Genomic DNA, 18,503 nt, shown 5'->3' with positions numbered 1-18,503 from the left:
TGTTCTTCATATTTTCCCACGCCGTGCACCACGATTCTTTTTCAGAAACTTAAAAACATGGAAAGCACACCTACTTCATTAAAGGCAAATCATTTCATCGGAGAAACAACCAGGCATGGTTTTTCTTCTCATCATAAGCAAGTTCTTCACGAAACTCATGAGAAATTAAATACGATTAGTTCAACTGTTTGGAGAAGTTGTTAGCGCCAAGCGAATCAAAAAGTTGAACCCTTAAAGTTGTGTCGATATCGAATGCAGTTACACACCACTGTTTGGGAACATTATCATCAAAACCCAACTTTTTTAGTAATGTAAATTACGATCTACTAGTTGAGTTCATCGCGAAGAAAAGTAGTTTTAAGACTGTTTAGGATTAATAATAATAGAATTGATCTGTGTACTTCATTGAGCATACTCTACTTTACATAGGGAGATTAATAGCATACTGTTTCCAAATAGATAGCTATATTATTCGCTTCCGAAACACCGTCCTTTACTTATGTTTCCTCTGCGGTTGTAATGAGCCAGGTTTCAAGCGGGATTCTACTTCTAGACTTCGTTGATATTCTGAAGTGCTCCGGAAAAAGCTTAAAAGGCTTTATTCGATTGGACTACTTATACACTCCCAGGAAATTTATGACGCATGCTCGTTGTATTTGAAAAGCTATAGCCCCCTGACGTACTTCTCAGCGCTCCAAAATGTTCTTAAACTTTTCAGCCTGCAGTGTAATTTGGTGGCGAAATTTCAGACGACGAAGGATTATTTGCCACCTCCCAGCGACGTCCCAAACGTTGGCAAAGAGGACAACGCACATAACTACGGCTAAAAAGTCATCTGACTCAAATATATCGCGATCATTCCGTAAAGAAGAAAATGAACTTCTTCGCTAGTTCTAAGGCTTGGAGACATTCTGCATGTGCGTCAAACTTGCAGGAAAGGGATTATGGCAACTTCGCCCCCTAGAGTAAAACAATTTCCCTCCCTATCGTAAAATAAGCTCGCCTCAAAATCTTTCGACTCGTTTCCCTACCACAGAATGTATGTCAAATTCACGATATTTTGGCGACCAACGTGAGGTTTTCATATGCACATTCCTAGCCGGGTGCGCGTTAAAAGCGCACGACTAATGCATGATTGATGAAAATCCGCTACCTAACTAAGTATTAATCTAACGATTTTGACACAAGTTTGCGCTTTCTTGATCGGCAATTTTTAATCGAGAACTAGCCACATATTGCCTTACTTTCGAACTTCGCACTGACCCAAAAACTTCAACAGCATTACAAAACAAGTTTCATAATTTTTAGGCGAGCTGGTAAAGGAGGGAGCGAACTCGATATATGTTTAGATGATCGGGAAAACGTGCAATTAGGGCGAGTTCACCGGTTACCCTGGAAAGTGCTCTGTTTTAAATTTGGTCGTTAAATTTCTCGGGGTTTATTTATCACACTTGTATAGGCGCTAATCATGGCGGCCACGACAATTTTTCGCTCTCGGAGATTGGCATTTTTGCTTTTATTAGCCATCTATAGTCACCTTTATTCTCATGAACGAGTCGGTGTGGAAGAGCTATCTTCATGTGTTAAGTTCTGGCAGCCCTGGGTCTCGCGTTTACTGTATAACTTTGGTCGAGTCCCTGCTAAACGAAGTCTCTTGTCGAGCTATGGTTTCTACTCGTCACGTCTTCCCTCAATTAAATGGTTAAAACATGGAATGATAACCCTCTGTGTTCCAGGACATGATCCTCCCATTGACTTGACGATTTTCGCGGATATTTCCATTAACCCTGGCCCTGTTATTGTGGATTTTACAAGATCATCCGCCAACTCAGCCTCCATCACCGAAGACATGGGAAATTTGCATAGCCGCCATTCCCCTATCATCCAATACTCGAGAGGTGAGCTATTATCGCTACGCCGGAACTATGTTTTGAAGCTCGATCGATCGTTCTTTGGTGGCCTCCGAGCTTGTGGGATATTTAAGTATAGAGGCAAGCGATCTGGCAAGAGAGTGAAGCTATCCAGGAATATTCCAGTCATTGTTCCGCGGCGCTTCGATAAAGCTTTATTTCATTGTAGGAGTTTACATAATCTTATCCCGGTCAAGCAAGCAAGCAAACTAGCTCCTGTTACTAGCCATCGATTCCCAGCCTCTTTACCGTCGTTCCCTATTTTTAATGCGAGATCGCCTCAGCCGAAAGTGGATGAATTAGAGTGCATTGCTGAAAATAACAACGCTGATGTTACTTGTGTCACAGAGACTTGGCTATCAGAGCAAACTCCTGACACTGTTGTAAATATGCGGGATTATATTCTGTTTCGAAATGACCGGCCATCCCATGCTGGTGGTGTAGCCGCTTATGTCAAATGTAACATCCCATGCTGGTGGTGTAGCCGCTTATGTCAAATGTAACATCCCAGGTAAGCAGTTGATCGATTTTGAGCTTCGTGGCACACCTATGGAAACCTTATGGCTTCAAATAAGACCTCATCGACTCCCTCGCCATATCTCTATAATTTTACTCGGAGTTATATATCATCCACCGAACGCAATGGTTGCAGATAATGAGAAATTATATAATCATCTTCAAAGCGTCGTAGATGCGTACCTTGAGGACCACCCGAAATGTATGGTCATAATCTCAGGAGACTTCAACCCAAACTCGACCAATGTTTAGGACATCTATATTAAGCGCACGTGTGGGCTTTCACAAATAGTATCAGTTTTCACGCGAGACACAGGCGCCCTAGACTGGTGCCTAACCAATAAGCCTAAGCTATTACTAGTTCCCCAACAGCTTCCGAAACTTGGATCCAGCGACCATTTCTGTGTGTATATTCAGTCGCGTTTCTGTAAGACCAACCTGGCTAAAACAACAATAACTCGCCGCGACACACGTGCTAGTCGTATGAGAGAGTTTGGCCAGTGGCTTAGGTCATTTTCCTGGGACAGCCTTTTCTCTTTAAGATCCTGTGCTGATAAATTTCAGTTTTTTCATCAAACTCTTATGAACGCTGCTGACTGTTTCCTCCCGCTTAAAACATTTAACGTCCATCAAACAGATAAACCTTGGATAACCAACGCGATCAAGATTGCGATCAAGAAACGGCAGAAATATTTAGCACAGCATGGGAAAGACTCCTTTCTGTCTAAGCTTTGGCGTGATAATGTTCAGCGGCTTATTCAGCACAGTAAAAAGGCCTTCTATAAAAACAGAGTTAAAAGTCTCAAGAGTGCGCATGTTGAGAAGTGGTGGAAATCGATCAAGAACTTGTCAGGCGTTTCTTGTAGTGAGGGCTTGTGTTAAAGTCAACTTATAGATACAGCGACTGTAGATGCAGTTAATGATCTTGCAGAAGATATTAATGACTTTTTTGTGTCTCTAACGTCAGGGTTCTCCCCCTTAACATCGGCTGATATCGTGCGCATGCGTGTTGATGAGATACCAAGTCATTTGTTTGTGACCGAACGGGAGGCCTATGTCGCGCTCCGCAGAATCAAGACCCAGAAAGCGCCAGGGCCTGACGGGATCCCCAACTCTATTCTTAAGACCTTCGCTTTTGAATTGGCCCCCGCTATTGCCGACATTTGCAACTCGTCATTAAGCGAGGGGTACCTCCCTCCCCTTCTCAAGTCAGCGATTGTTCGCCCCCTGCCTAAGACGTCACCACCTATGAAAATAGAAGAGGACATCCGCCCCATCAGTCTTACTTGTTAAGTGGCCAAGCTATTAGAAGGGTTCACGCTCACCAGGATTCTCCCTTCCATACTAGCGAATCTTGACGTCAAGCAGTTTGCGGTTGCTGGGAAAAGTACGGAACAAGCCCTTGTTTACCTACTCCATTTGATTCTCGAAGCCCTCGATAAAGGGAACTGTGCTGTACGATTGTTTTTCGCGGACTTTCGTGAGAGTTTTGACTTAATAGACCATAAAATCCTCATAGAAAAACTATCTAAGTTCAATCTAGACGCAAGTTTGGTACGTTGGCTTGCATGCTTCTTACAAGGTAGATCTCAGGCTACGCGCATAGGTACGGTCATTTCTAGTTCCCAAGCTTTGTGCGGCAGGATCCCACAGGGTACCCGTTTAGGGCCTATTTTGTTTGCTTGCATGGTTAATGACCTGATGGCTTCCTGGGGCTTGCGTATTCAAGTTTGTTGATGACTTAACCATCATGGAAATTCTTCCAAGAAATTCTCCTTTTGTGCTTAACTTCCTTGTGAATGACATCCAAAATTTTGCTAACACCAATAACATGCGCCTTAATCCTACTAAATGTAAGTGCATGACTGTTGACCTCCTTCAGTATAATAGTTACAAGGTTCCCCCGGTCGTATCAGGGGGCGCTGTGATAGAAGAGGTCTCTTCGTTCAAGCTGTTAGCGTCAACTTGCCCAATGACCTTTCCTGGGGAACGTATGTTGACCACCTGCTGAAGAAGGCTAACAGACGGTTGTTTGCTTTAAGGCAGCTCAGGTGAAATTCTGTCCCAGCGGAAGATATCGTCTACATCTATTGCTGCTTAATACGTTCCATACTTGAGTACGCCTCTACTGCATTTGCCAATTACCGTCCTACTTATCTAAGACCTTAGAGTCAGTGTAGAGGCGTGCTCTCGCCATTATTTGGCCAGGCTATTCGTACTCAGATACCCTAATGCTAGCCGGTACTGAAACCCTTGATGCACGCCGTAGTACTGCCTATGAATCATTTATAAGTCGTATTCATAATGACAACCCCCTTTATACTGCAATGTATGCCGACGTTCGTAAATCTTCAGACGGCTACAATTTAAGAACAAATCGTACTCACTATCACACTATCACTCAAAAAGTCCACCGATCGTTTTAAGAACTTTGTGACAGTCAAGTACTTGCCAATTTAATCATACTCGGTTTTTTATGATAAACATTATTATCATTTTAGTATTATTATCATTGTTATGTAGAGGCTGTTTTTACTTGTATGTAGTTTAATGCATTTTGTCCATTTTTTCCCCTTTTTTCTCCTATAACTCTTGTTAATATAATTTATAAACCTGTAATTCAGCATTTTCTACAACAGGTTTGAATAAACGTTATCATTAGTATTATTATTATTATTATTGTTATTATCAAGCGACTTGACATGGGGGGAGCACTGACACGGACTGTATAGTTAAGAAGGCCAACCGCAGGCTATATGCCATCACAACGCTCAATTTTCCTCGTTTAAATTTCTCCGGGTTTATTCATCAAGCGACTTGACATGTGGGGAGCACACGGATTACATAGTTAAGAAGGTCAACCGCAGGCTGTATGTCATCAGAAAGCTCAAGCGCTGTGGAGTGTCCCAAGCTGACATTGCCGGGGTGTACTACACGTTCATTAGGCCTCTTCTGGAATATGCGACACCTACATTCGCCAGTCTTCCACAGTACCTGTCGCAGGACCTAGAAGAGGTCCAGAAACGCTCACTTGCCATTGTTTTTCTGAACCTTGCATATGTAGATGTGCTAGCTGCGTCTCGGATCTCCACACTTGCGGATAGGCGCGAGAAGCTTGTAAGAAGCTTATACGTACCCTGACAGCGTCAAACACTGTTTTCATTATTGTCAAAAGCCGACTCGCTCAACCAAGTAACAAGTACAATCTCAGGTTTTCTTCTACTAGTTATGTGAAAAGCACAAAAGCTGACCGTTTTGGAAAGTTTTGTAACGAACAAGTTTGCCACGTATTTAAATCAAAATGTATAAAAAGCCATTATTTATTATTGTATTTTGTAAGCTTACTTTCATGTATACAATTTGCTGACTATACCTGCAATTCAGATTTTCTGCAAGGGGTATAAATAAACAAAGAACTTAACTGCTTGCTGTGTTCGACAGACGGTTTCTTTTCAAATTTCCATTTTGTTTCCGATAACACCATTTATTTTAATTGTGCTTGGACGGGAGCTTATCTGGATTCCTAGATATCAATTTTTTTATGGGATCGTTCAGCTACAAATGTGATGGGCATAAGCACTTATCTCCCTTTATAATAAATTCCATTTAAATGATTTTATAGACTTAACTCGCCGAAAATAATAAGCTTATTATGGGCCAGTACCTTGTAGTTTATCATTGGTATGTAATTTGATCATACATAAATGAGTCTTTTCCTTAAAAATTTTTTTTTCTTTAGAGGAACTGTGTGCAGCGGCTAAGAATTTTCCATTTTCTGTGCAATTTGATCTCGCTTTAAACGCAGGGCACTTTTTTGGGCATTAAGGTCTCCTTTCCCCTGCCCCTGACTTGATCGAAGTCCGGAAGTAAAAGAACACTTTTGAACGTGTGGTGTCTAATAAAAGAACACCAGCTAACAATGTATTTCAAAGCAATTGCTATTTGCGGTCTTTTTAGCAAAATAAGACCAGTAATCCGCGCAGGTTGAGAAAATATTCATGACTATCAGAAGAAATCGTGATATAATATGATGTGGCTTACTTGCTTCAACGCAGTCAAGAGGTACTCCACCAATCCAGAGCCTACTTGTTTGTAGTTTAATAGTAGTAAAGTTGCCATATATCAAAGTTCTAACTGCACTCGAGTCAATGCTACACGGGAGCATGCATGTAAATTACTGGGAGCGATTTCTCCCGCAAAAAGTATAATGTCTTGGGTTTTACTTAGCCTTGAAAAAGTCACTTAGAACAGGCTATTACTTATGAGTTCAAGTTAGAGTGAACTAGATAGTCTTCCCGGGTACGCCGGCTTTCTTTGGATTATCATGTCATCATAATGGTGTTATTGCGACCTCTCATATAAAATCGCCTCTTTATTCCTCTATAAATCCCCAAGGATGTTAATGCCTCGAGAGCGTCTGGTTGGACTGACATTAGAAAATGCTGCTCATTATTGGTATCCGTAAATAATTTAAATGACTGATATTTGCCCCTGTATCCGTTAGCTAGTCAGCTCAGATTATCAGTCATAAGGGCCCAACGTTATTCATTCAAATAAAAAGTGACTATTCCTTCAAATAACACGTGACTATGTACTTGGTACTGGATGATTTGCGCACACCTTCTCAAAACGTTTGTCTCAGACGATGATATTATTTCTTTCGATACTTCTCTTTACCCGGACGATCACACCCAGGGACGGGTAAATTCTCATGATGCCCTCACTCTTACCGTATGCGCGAGAAACAATGTTTTTTTTCTTTTTTATGACAGAGAGATGTCATGGATTCTAATTCTACGTCGTTTGACGGTTTTCACCACATACGTTCGGCACCTTCGCTGTCATTCTTTTGAGCAACATGTTATGGGCTGGGGTGGAGTCTATACACCCTAACGTCCTCCGACGTCATCCCGATACTTACCTGTGTAAGTTGTAGACCTTTAACTACTTTTTTTTCTTTAAACAAATATGAAATCTAAGTCTAGGAGTCTTACTTACAGTGTCAGAAAAGAACGCCTGGAGAAGTAAGAGCCGGTAAAAAGTCCTGAAGATAGATTCTTTAATTGGTTGTTGGACAGGTCCCTATAATCAAAAATTGCCACAACAAAATGTAAACTATGATTCGCAGGATAACGTTCTGCATCATGAATAAAAGTGTTTGCCTACATCTTGACATGATTTAAATCAGTGTTAGAGCTACTTTTATACCATGGAATATATCTTCATTCCCTCTCCAAAATTAACTTAGCTATAACCGCACGGAAGCCGTTCTCTAATGTAAAAATTATGTCGAGGTCAAGAAGTTATAGACTCAGAGAACTCATCCTCGCATCCCACGATAATTAATTTAACTCTATCTTAAATTTCGCGCCACGCTGGGAAGTTATTCTTAGGGCTAGCTTCATTGTAATACAGGTTTCTGGCGTAGAAGTGTTTTAAAAATAAGCCATAAAGCTCACCGAATTTAGCAAGAGGCTAGTCGATATCACTTTGTATAAATTAAAAGTTAGAAAATAAGTGTTCGGCAAGGAGATCGAACCAGTGACCTCCCTGTTCGATTAGTTGTGAAGCTACATAAATGGATGTTTAAGATTAATCCTAATTGATTCCTCCAATTCTCAAAGTTTGTCCTCTTTCGACTCACCATTCAACCACTAAGCTTTCTGAGTTTGTTGGCACACACGTACGTTAAAAGATAAGAAATCGCGCCGAACTGTAGCTCAGACGAGCTCATCGTCAGTTGTATTGTTGTTTTCATTTTCGCTCAAAGCATAAGGGCTCTTGTAAAAAGTCATCTGCTATTAATTCTCTACCAAACTTATCATAAAGCGAAAAGTCAAATTGCTGATCAAGAATAGAGGCCAAAGTTGAGTTTGGAAATGAAGTAATCATCAAGATCGAGCGAGTTCACTTGCTATATTTCGGAAGGATGTGTCATGTTTCCCTTGACAGCGCAATTGCCACTTAATCAATAACCTGCGAGGCAATTTACATGAATCAACCATTGCAAGATATTCGGTTCGTCCGTTCAAACCTTATGATGAAACTCAAGCTTCTAGTGTGGAACTCAGAGGTTACCCTCTCAAAGCTTATGTTTTTATCTTCTTGAGCAAAACATGTTAACACCTCATTATTATGAACACAAACCGCAAACCACTAAACATCACAAGTCAAATTTCATCACGGAAACACTAACCAATCAGCTGTTTTTCTCAAAATGGTCGCACCGCTGGAACGCGCACTGGAATTACAGTTAAAAAACTTATCATCGCAAGAGGTGTATTTATGAGGGATAAATTCTCTAAGTTTATATTCTCTTGGTTGAGGCCGAATAGTTTTATTCAATTAGTATTTTCCGAATTTGGTAACATCTGCTAATCTAATTTAAAGTAACAAAAAAAAAATCGTGAGACGGACGATTTTCGTTTAATTGGCTGGAGCGAGGTGAAATTTTAAGTTGAGGGAAGTATGTATTAAACAGGTTATCAAACCAACTCTTCGTGCTCCCCTTTAACCTCCGTTTGGTCTTTCATTGAAACATCATAAGCTGAAGAGCAAAACCCTCTATTTCAAAAACATATTAAACCTCCAACGCACCAAGGCAGTTTACTAACTTCAGTGATTTATTTTCTTTTGAAACGTTTGTAACATCTGCTTATCTCAGAAGAACTAAAAATTTCAAAGCCATGACACAGATGATTTTTGCGTGATTGGTTAAAGCTTCAGCGAAATTTTAAATTGAATTTGATAAAAATAAAGTAAGAGTTATAAACAGACTGTTTAAGCATCCTTCACGAGCTTTCCTTTTAACCCCCACCCCCACCCCCTGCGGTATTTTATGTCAAAATCTAAGGCTATACAGCAAAGCACTCTGTTTGAAGATAGTTTCATTTTGGTTCACTGATTTAAAGTGTCTCGAGTAATGGTTGTGACGCAGTAAACATTTGTGTAATTTGACTTTTTCCTCACAAGGCTGACATGTTTTTCAAAGTTCAAGTTACTGCTCCTAAGACATATTCATGTAATACAATCAGTCTGCTTACAAAGGATGGAATTGTGTTTGATGAGCTTCATTACATAAGCTTTATAAAAGTCGGGTATTTATTGTTGGCCTGTCCTTTAATCTCTCTGATCACACCTCTCTCAGTTATTTTAATGAACTCTTCCACAACTGCGGAAGATAATGTGCAGTGGATTTCTACTGATGTAAAAAATAATCTTAACATGTATAATGTGAGGGATAAAATTTTTAGCTACTATTAACCCTTATTTGCGCTTTGTGAAGCAAGAGGCTGTATGAGATCTTACTAGGCGGTTAGGGTCACTCAAACAAAGATGACCGCTTCGGGATGTTGGCTCTGTCTAATTTCTGGTACATATTTACTGGTTTTTCATTTTTCCATCCGTGCACTGATGTTGAACGACAAACTCTAACTGAACGAAGGCAAGACCGAAATAATCATTATTGGGACACCACAACAACTGGTAGTTGAATAACTGAACGATAAGCTCAAACTGAACAAAGGCGAGACCGAAATAATCATTATTGGGACACCACAACAACTGGTAAGTTGAATAACTGATCGATAGGCTCAAACTGAACAAAGGCGAGACCGAAATAATCATTATTGGGACACCACAACAACTGGTAAGTTGAATAACTGAACGATAGGCTCAAACAGAACAAAGGCGAGACCGAAATAATCATTATTGGGACACCACAACAACTGGTAACTTGAATAACTGAACGATAGGCTCAAACTGAACAAAGGCGAGACCGAAATAATCATTATTGGGACACCACAACAACTGGTAACTTGAATAACTGAACGATAGGCTCAAACTGAACAAAGGCGAGACCGAAATAATCATTATTGGGACACCACAACAATTGGTAACTTGAATAACTGAACGATAGGCTCAAACTGAACAAAGGCGAGACCGAAATAATCATTATTGGGACACCACAACAACTGGTAAGTTGAATAACTGAACGATAAGCTCAAACTGAACAAAGGCGAGACCGAAATAATCATTATTGGGACACCACAACAACTGGTAAGTTGAATAACTGATCGATAGGCTCAAACTGAACAAAGGCGAGACCGAAATAATCATTATTGGGACACCACAACAACTGGTAAGTTGAATAACTGAACGATAGGCTCAAACAGAACAAAGGCGAGACCGAAATAATCATTATTGGGACACCACAACAACTGGTAAGTTGAATAACTGAACGATAAGCTCAAACTGAACAAAGGCGAGACCGAAATAATCATTATTGGGACACCACAACAACTGGTAAGTTGAATAACTGATCGATAGGCTCAAACTGAACAAAGGCGAGACCGAAATAATCATTATTGGGACACCACAACAACTGGTAAGTTGAATAACTGAACGATAGGCTCAAACAGAACAAAGGCGAGACCGAAATAATCATTATTGGGACACCACAACAACTGGTAACTTGAATAACTGAACGATAGGCTCAAACTGAACAAAGGCGAGACCGAAATAATCATTATTGGGACACCACAACAACTGGTAAGTTGAATAACTGAACGATAGGCTCAAACTGAACAAAGGCGAGACCAAAATAATCATTATTGGGACACCACAACAACTGGTAAGTTGAATAACTGAACGATAGGCTCAAACTGAACAAAGGCGAGACCAAAATAATCATTATTGGGACACCACAACAACTGGTAAGTTGAATAACTGAACGATAGGCTCAAACTGAACAAAGGCGAGACCGAAATAATCATTATTGGGACACCACAACAACTGGTAAGTTGAATAACTGAACGATAGGCTCAAACTGAACAAAGGCGAGACCAAAATAATCATTATTGGGACACCACAACAACTGGTAAGTTGAATAACTGAACGATAGGCTCAAACTGAACAAAGGCGAGACCAAAATAATCATTATTGGGACACCACAACAACTGGTAAGTTGAATAACTGAACGATAGGCTCAAACTGAACAAAGGCGAGACCAAAATAATCATTATTGGGACACCACAACAACTGGTAAGTTGAATAACTGAACGATAGGCTCAAACTGAACAAAGGCGAGACCGAAATAATCATTATTGGGACACCACAACAACTGGCAAGTTGGATGACTGAACGATAGGCTCAAACTGAACAAAGGCGAGACCAAAATAATCATTATTGGGACACCACAACAACTGGTAAGTTGAATAACTGAGCGATAGGCTCAAACTGAACAAAGGCGAGACCGAAATAATCATTATTGGGACACCACAACAACTGGTAAGTTGAATAACTGAACGATAGGCTCAAACAGAACAAAGGCGAGACCGAAATAATCATTATTGGGACACCACAACAACTGGTAACTTGAATAACTGAACGATAGGCTCAAACTGAACAAAGGCGAGACCGAAATAATCATTATTGGGACACCACAACAATTGGTAACTTGAATAACTGAACGATAGGGTCAAACAGAACAAAGGCGAGACCGAAATAATCATTATTGGGACACCACAACAACTGGTAAGTTGAATAACTGAACGATAAGCTCAAACTGAACAAAGGCGAGACCGAAATAATCATTATTGGGACACCACAACAACTGGTAAGTTGAATAACTGATCGATAGGCTCAAACTGAACAAAGGCGAGACCGAAATAATCATTATTGGGACACCACAACAACTGGTAAGTTGAATAACTGAACGATAGGCTCAAACAGAACAAAGGCGAGACCGAAATAATCATTATTGGGACACCACAACAACTGGTAACTTGAATAACTGAACGATAGGCTCAAACTGAACAAAGGCGAGACCGAAATAATCATTATTGGGACACCACAACAACTGGTAACTTGAATAACTGAACGATAGGCTCAAACTGAACAAAGGCGAGACCAAAATAATCATTATTGGGACACCACAACAACTGGTAAGTTGAATAACTGAACGATAGGCTCAAACTGAACAAAGGCGAGACCAAAATAATCATTATTGGGACACCACAACAACTGGTAAGTTGAATAACTGAACGATAGGCTCAAACTGAACAAAGGCGAGACCGAAATAATCATTATTGGGACACCACAACAACTGGTAAGTTGAATAACTGAACGATAGGCTCAAACTGAACAAAGGCGAGACCAAAATAATCATTATTGGGACACCACAACAACTGGTAAGTTGAATAACTGAACGATAGGCTCAAACTGAACAAAGGCGAGACCAAAATAATCATTATTGGGACACCACAACAACTGGCAAGTTGGATGACTGAACGATAGGCTCAAACTGAACAAAGGCGAGACCGAAATAATCATTATTGGGACACCACAACAACTGGTAAGTTGAATAACTGAGCGATAGGCTCAAACTGAACAAAGGCGAGACCGAAATAATCATTATTGGGACACCACAACAACTGGTAAGTTGAATAACTGAGCGATAGGCTCAAACTGAACAAAGGCGAGACCGAAATAATCATTATTGGGACACCACAACAACTGGTAAGTTGAATAACTGAACGATAGGCTCAAACTGAACAAAGGCGAGACCGAAATAATCATTATTGGGACACCACAACAACTGGTAAGTTGAATAACTGAACGATAAGCTCAAACTGAACAAAGGCGAGACCAAAATAATCATTATTGGGACACCACAACAACTGGTAAGTCGAATGACTGAACGATAAGCTCAAACTGAACAAAGGCGAGACCGAAATAATCATTATTGGGACACCACAACAACTGGGAACAGTGGATAACTGTCGGTACTCATGTTGGTGTCTCGAATATCAAACCTGTGCCAGCGCTTGAAATTAAACTTGATTCCAGACTCTCTATGCCAACACACATCGCAAATATAAGCAGCTTTTCAGTGACGTCTACAACATTATATTCACCACATTCAAAAAATATCTCTCACAACAGTCAACTAAGGCCCTCATTGGCTCGTTCACTACAATCCGTGAATATGCTGAATAGGCTACTGCAGCAGTCTTTTTTATTTATCACCAGTTTGTGTAATAACTGAATTGCAGCGGATAAAGAATGCTTGGTCTAAACTGATCTTCAGAGAACAAAAATTGTGGCACATAGCCTCACTATTTTTTAATTACATTGGCTACCGAAAAGAAACAGAATCGAGTTTAAAACAGCTCCAAATACTTTAACGATTCTTTAAATGAACATTTTTCGGCTCCCCTTCTACCGAAAGATGAAACTCAGAAGTCCCTCTTAGTAATACCTGTCTTCAGTCTAAAGCTGCCCTAGGTGAACAATTTCTACTGTTCTGTCCCAAAATCCCACTAATATAGAGAGTGCAAATACCATCGAAATCTCACCTTTTTCAGACGGGTGTTTTTATCAAAGCCTTTTATCGTAGAACAAATTTTTCTTTTAATTATATTGCAGTCTTTGGGTTGACTTCGTATTCATATTCCCTTCTCTTCGCAGTTGTGGTTTATTGTACTAGTATTTGAACTCTAAATTGTTACGCAGATTTAAAAATTTCATGTAATTTGCGCGTCATCAATTTATCATGATTATCATTATTAATATTATTGTTATTATTATTAGGCCTTATCCTTCTTATAATCCTCACAAACTGTCCCAGTCTCCTCTGGGTCAAGGGGTGCCTTGCACATGTATGAATGCCATCCACCAGAGGAGGAGCAGAACTCCTAAACACAATCGTACAAGGTCAAAACGATCATTCACATTTTTTCTTCAAATAATGTGAAATTCGCTGGATTGAATGAATTCTGTTGCTTATATTTGTGTTGATCCCGGCACTTGCTACCGAGCGTCCGGAGTGTCCAGGCTCCAAACTTACATGCCATTTAATCCAGTGCAACGGTACCACAGCTTTACTAAACAAAGCAGCTAATTATAAAGAGGGTTTTGTGTTGTTTACAATCAGGCCGTACTTTCGCAGAACAGGGGTAGGAGTTTTAAAGGGCCAAAGTAAATAAATTTTGACTCCTAACACATGAACATCGCTCAAAGAAGAAATTTTTTTTGATATTTGTCTGTTCAAAAAGCCAAACCAAGATAAAAGAGAGGGAAAAGCTCGAAAGAAACCCTTTCTTTCAAATCTGCTGATGAAGGAACTAGAGTTACGCAATAGATGGAACAGTGGCTGACACTGATAAGATATGGCTTCTTGCTTGCTTCGTTTCAAAATTATCAAATCACAACAGATGATTCGGTCAGTTTTTCTATTGTAAAACATCAACAGAAAGCTCCAGCGCAGACATGTTCTTTCGATTTGAGTCGTTTGAACGCGGCAATCAGAAAAACTTTTACAAGCAGAGTAATTGAAAGAAATCATAGCTCGCCTCAGCGCACTGATTGGTTCACATATTTTTGTAAGATTTCAGGCGTTCGAAGCGGCGACGGCAGATGAGTTACCCAGGTTCTTTTAAAAAACGTTATGTTAAAGAATAATGTCGAGTTAGTCCGTCGTAATTGATATGAATCATAATTCGGTTAAAAAGAAACTCTGCTATGACATCTTCATAATGCAAAACAAAGTAGAAAATTTACAAAATCTTGATACGACATGAATTATGGGCTGCTATTTTTAACGTCATCGAAAGTATCTTCACCTCCACCACTGAAATTTAACCTGGATTTACTAATTTTCAATGAACCTGAGGCCAAATTGTATTGTTTAATCTGTGTTTTCTGAGGTTGATAAAATATGCACATGCAAGTAGCAGTAACAATTTGAAAACCGTGAGGCGTGGATTTCGATGAATTGGCTGGAATTATCAAATTGACATGTACAGAAGTGGTAAACAGCTTGTTAAATAAACTTTAGGGCTATTCTTTGACCCCCGTATGGTCCATTATTTAAACATCGATCTGAAGCTATTTACCGATTTGAAATGGTTAATAAGGGTTAATCGTCACTTGCGATCGCCATAAATTTATATGTTATCTTCCCTTTATATTTAACCCCATCAATAGTTTTTAACCGTCTTGTTTTCTTGTAAACTGAGCAGATTATGTTTGTTGGACAGGTCCCTGCAATCAATGTGGCACCAGAGCGAAGCGTGAACTCTGCTACCTAAAATAATGTTTTCCTATATTTGAAAGCATACCATACTTTTTCGAGATACTGTGAACGTTTCCTTTTTAATTACCTCAAATTCACATTAATGAATACTAAATTAGTTTGTCTTTTCTTTACCCTAGAGATCCTGATGCAAAATAAAATCCCTCAATCAGTTGGCCAGCATTTCAAATCATCTGGTTTTCTGAGCAGTGGCACAATTTTTTAAGAGGGCGAATACTTTAATCAGATACATTGTTTGACGAAAATTCGACGGAATCACAACTTGAAAGAAATGGATGACAAATGTTTAGATCATATTTTGTGAAAATAGTTCCAGCCTCGCTGGTCATATATTCCAACCGTTTCATGAAACACGAGGTGACCAGGAGTAAGTCGAAAGTGCAAGCACTTAAGGACCTAAGGGAGTCATTCGGAGTTGGTTAAGGTCGATCAGATTAACGGTAACGTAAATATTAACATATGCAGTAAAATAGCGGTTGCACTGGAGGTTTTTCAGTGGCAGTTGTCTTAATGCGGTCTTGGCCGCGTTTAAGTGGTTGCTCTCAAGCGATTTGGAGCGTTTTTGTAGTAACTGACTTTGAGCTTTCATCAGCGGCGTTTTACCGGTTGTCTTCCACCTTAATTTTTTATCAACAGTTTCCACTGGTTGTCTTCAAGCGTTCATCAGCGCTTCTATAGCGTTTGTCTCCAGGCGTCCATCATCGCTGTTGAAGCGTTTGCATTCAATCTTACCTGAGCGCTTTATTAGCTGTTGCTTTCGAGTGGTCTTACAGCGGATGCACTTCTGAAGGTTTTTTTTTTTTGTATTTTTTTTTTAACGGATTTCTTAAAACGGTAATCAGCAGTGTCTTGCAATTGTATTCAAGCATAAATCAGCGGCGTTGAAACGGATGTACTCAAACGTTTTTTGGTATCATTTTTATGGTTGTAATTCAAGCGTTCATCAGCACTGTGGTTGTCTTACAGGATTCACCAGGCTGGTTCAAGTGTGGTGGAGGTCCCCAAGGGTTCACCAGCGGTGATGCAGCGCTTCAACTGTTTCTGAGAGGTTTATTAGTTGTCGCCTTCTAGTGGTGTTACAGGAATGCGCCTGTGAGCTGTTTTGTAGAGGATGTCTTTAAATGCTAATCCCTGATGGTTCTTTTCACTCACTATGGGGCATTTTTGGATGGTTGTATTGCAATTGCTACGATACCACTGATAAACGGTTTAAGAGTCTGTCCATGAGAGGACCGGGGCAGGCGTGACACATGCTATCTCACAGATTTCTTTCAAACTTTCACAGATTTAGTTCGAACTCTCGGCTTATCCTGAGTTATTAGAGTTCCCACATCAAATCCCTAAATTTAGCTCAAAAAATGCACTTTTAACGAATCTCTCTCACACCAACAAAATGCGATGGATTTTAATCGCATTTTGTCTAATGGTGTTTTGAACCTTTAGAAAACGATCGCTTAAAGTTGGAATAATTTGATATATCAGGATATCACAGATTTCTTTCAATCTTTCACAGTTTATGAGGGTCACTAATTCATTCAAGAAGCCAGATTTAGTTCGAACTCTCGGCTTATCCCTGAGTTATTAGAGTTCCCACATCAAATCCATAAATCAAGCTCGAAAAATGTACTTTTCAACAAATATTTCTCACACTAACAAAATGCGATGGATTTTAATCGTACTTTGTCTAATAGTTTTGTTGAACCTTAAGAAAACCATCCCTTAAAGTTGGAATAATTCGATATATCAGAATATCATTTCTTCCAATTTGGAGCAGTTAAATCATGGTACTGGGTGACCAACTATTCGAAATAAGAACAAGAAAAAAGGTTTTTGTAATTGCAAATATCTCCCGTGGGGAACATTGTATGTTGCGCAGAACCATATTACTGAGGTTGTCCTAGCAAAAGAAACGTGCCCTGGCCCACATTGTACGCTTTTGTTAAGCCTTTATAGGCCATCGAAGTTGACCTTTATATTACCTCTTCGAAAAAGACGAAAGTACCATTTTTTAACGGGTCACTATTCAAACTTAAACATTACAAATATGAAGAAATTTGTATTTTCGTAAAGACAAAAAGGACCATCTGCTATCCCACAAAGTTTAAAAGCGGTATTTCATCTTGTTGGGGCGTGCAAAGTTGCGGAAGTTGAATATTCTTTCATTATTTTACAGAGGTGGGCGGGGGGGGCCACACCCATCTGGGTGTATTTTGAACTTTTCGATTTATAGGAGAAAATGCGATAGAACCTTTTGATAATTTTTGAAAAAGGTTCAACAATAGGTCCTTTAGGAAAAATAAAATGAACTAACAACTAACTGTCGGCATATTCTCGATACTTATGGTCAGTGGCTCTTAAGAGTGCTAGGCTGAGAGCTTGGAAAGTGTACAATGTGGCGAACATTAGCTCACACCGTACGCTTGCCGAACAAGGGCAACTCTTTTGTTTTGTTTTGCTTTTTTAACTGGGACTGCTTCCAAAATATGGTTCTCAACGAGTTTTAACGGAAAAAAAATTTGTACTTCTTAACTCAGTGGTATATTAGGGCCTGACGGGAAAATTTTTGGCTTGAGGTCACGTGCGACATCCTCGCGCCATAATCAAGTGCCAATTATTTTCCCGTCTGACCCGCCCAAACTCAGTCAATAAGCATTTTATCATATGACCGCTATGTGTTCAAAATTCCAAAAGTCTTGTTTGAATCAAAATTGGACATGATAGACGGGTGCACTCAGGACAACTACAAAAGCTAAATTTAGCATTTTACCTCAAGGATTTGATGGGGGGACTCTAATACCCCAGGGATAAGCCAGGAGCCTGAACTACTCTGGATTCTTGAATGACTTACTGGCCCTCCTAAACTTTGAAAGTTCGACGGAGAAATCGGTGGGATGGCATGTGTCTGATGAACGCTTTAAGACATCTTCTTGAGCTGATAAACCTTGAACGCAACCGTTGTAACAGTGCTGATGAAACGTCTG

The 18,503-nt window shown here is 39.8% G+C and overlaps 1 protein-coding gene across 1 annotated transcript in view; it reads right to left on the bottom strand.

Annotated features, from left to right (window-relative positions):
* The window catches only part of LOC148742427 (uncharacterized), a 186,969-nt gene that overhangs the window by 119,980 nt on the left and 48,486 nt on the right, over window positions 1–18,503 (bottom strand). Inside the window, exon 8 of the mRNA XM_088747416.1 lies at window positions 7,425–7,508. Within this exon, the coding sequence (XP_088603542.1) occupies window positions 7,425–7,508 (84 nt within the window). The remainder of the gene's footprint in view (window positions 1–7,424; window positions 7,509–18,503) is intronic.

The sequence above is a fragment of the Stylophora pistillata genome, chromosome 1, assembly GCF_964205215.1.
Source record: "Stylophora pistillata chromosome 1, jaStyPist1.2, whole genome shotgun sequence".
NCBI lineage: Eukaryota > Metazoa > Cnidaria > Anthozoa > Scleractinia > Pocilloporidae > Stylophora > Stylophora pistillata.
This window is presented reverse-complemented; position numbering and strand designations above follow the sequence as displayed.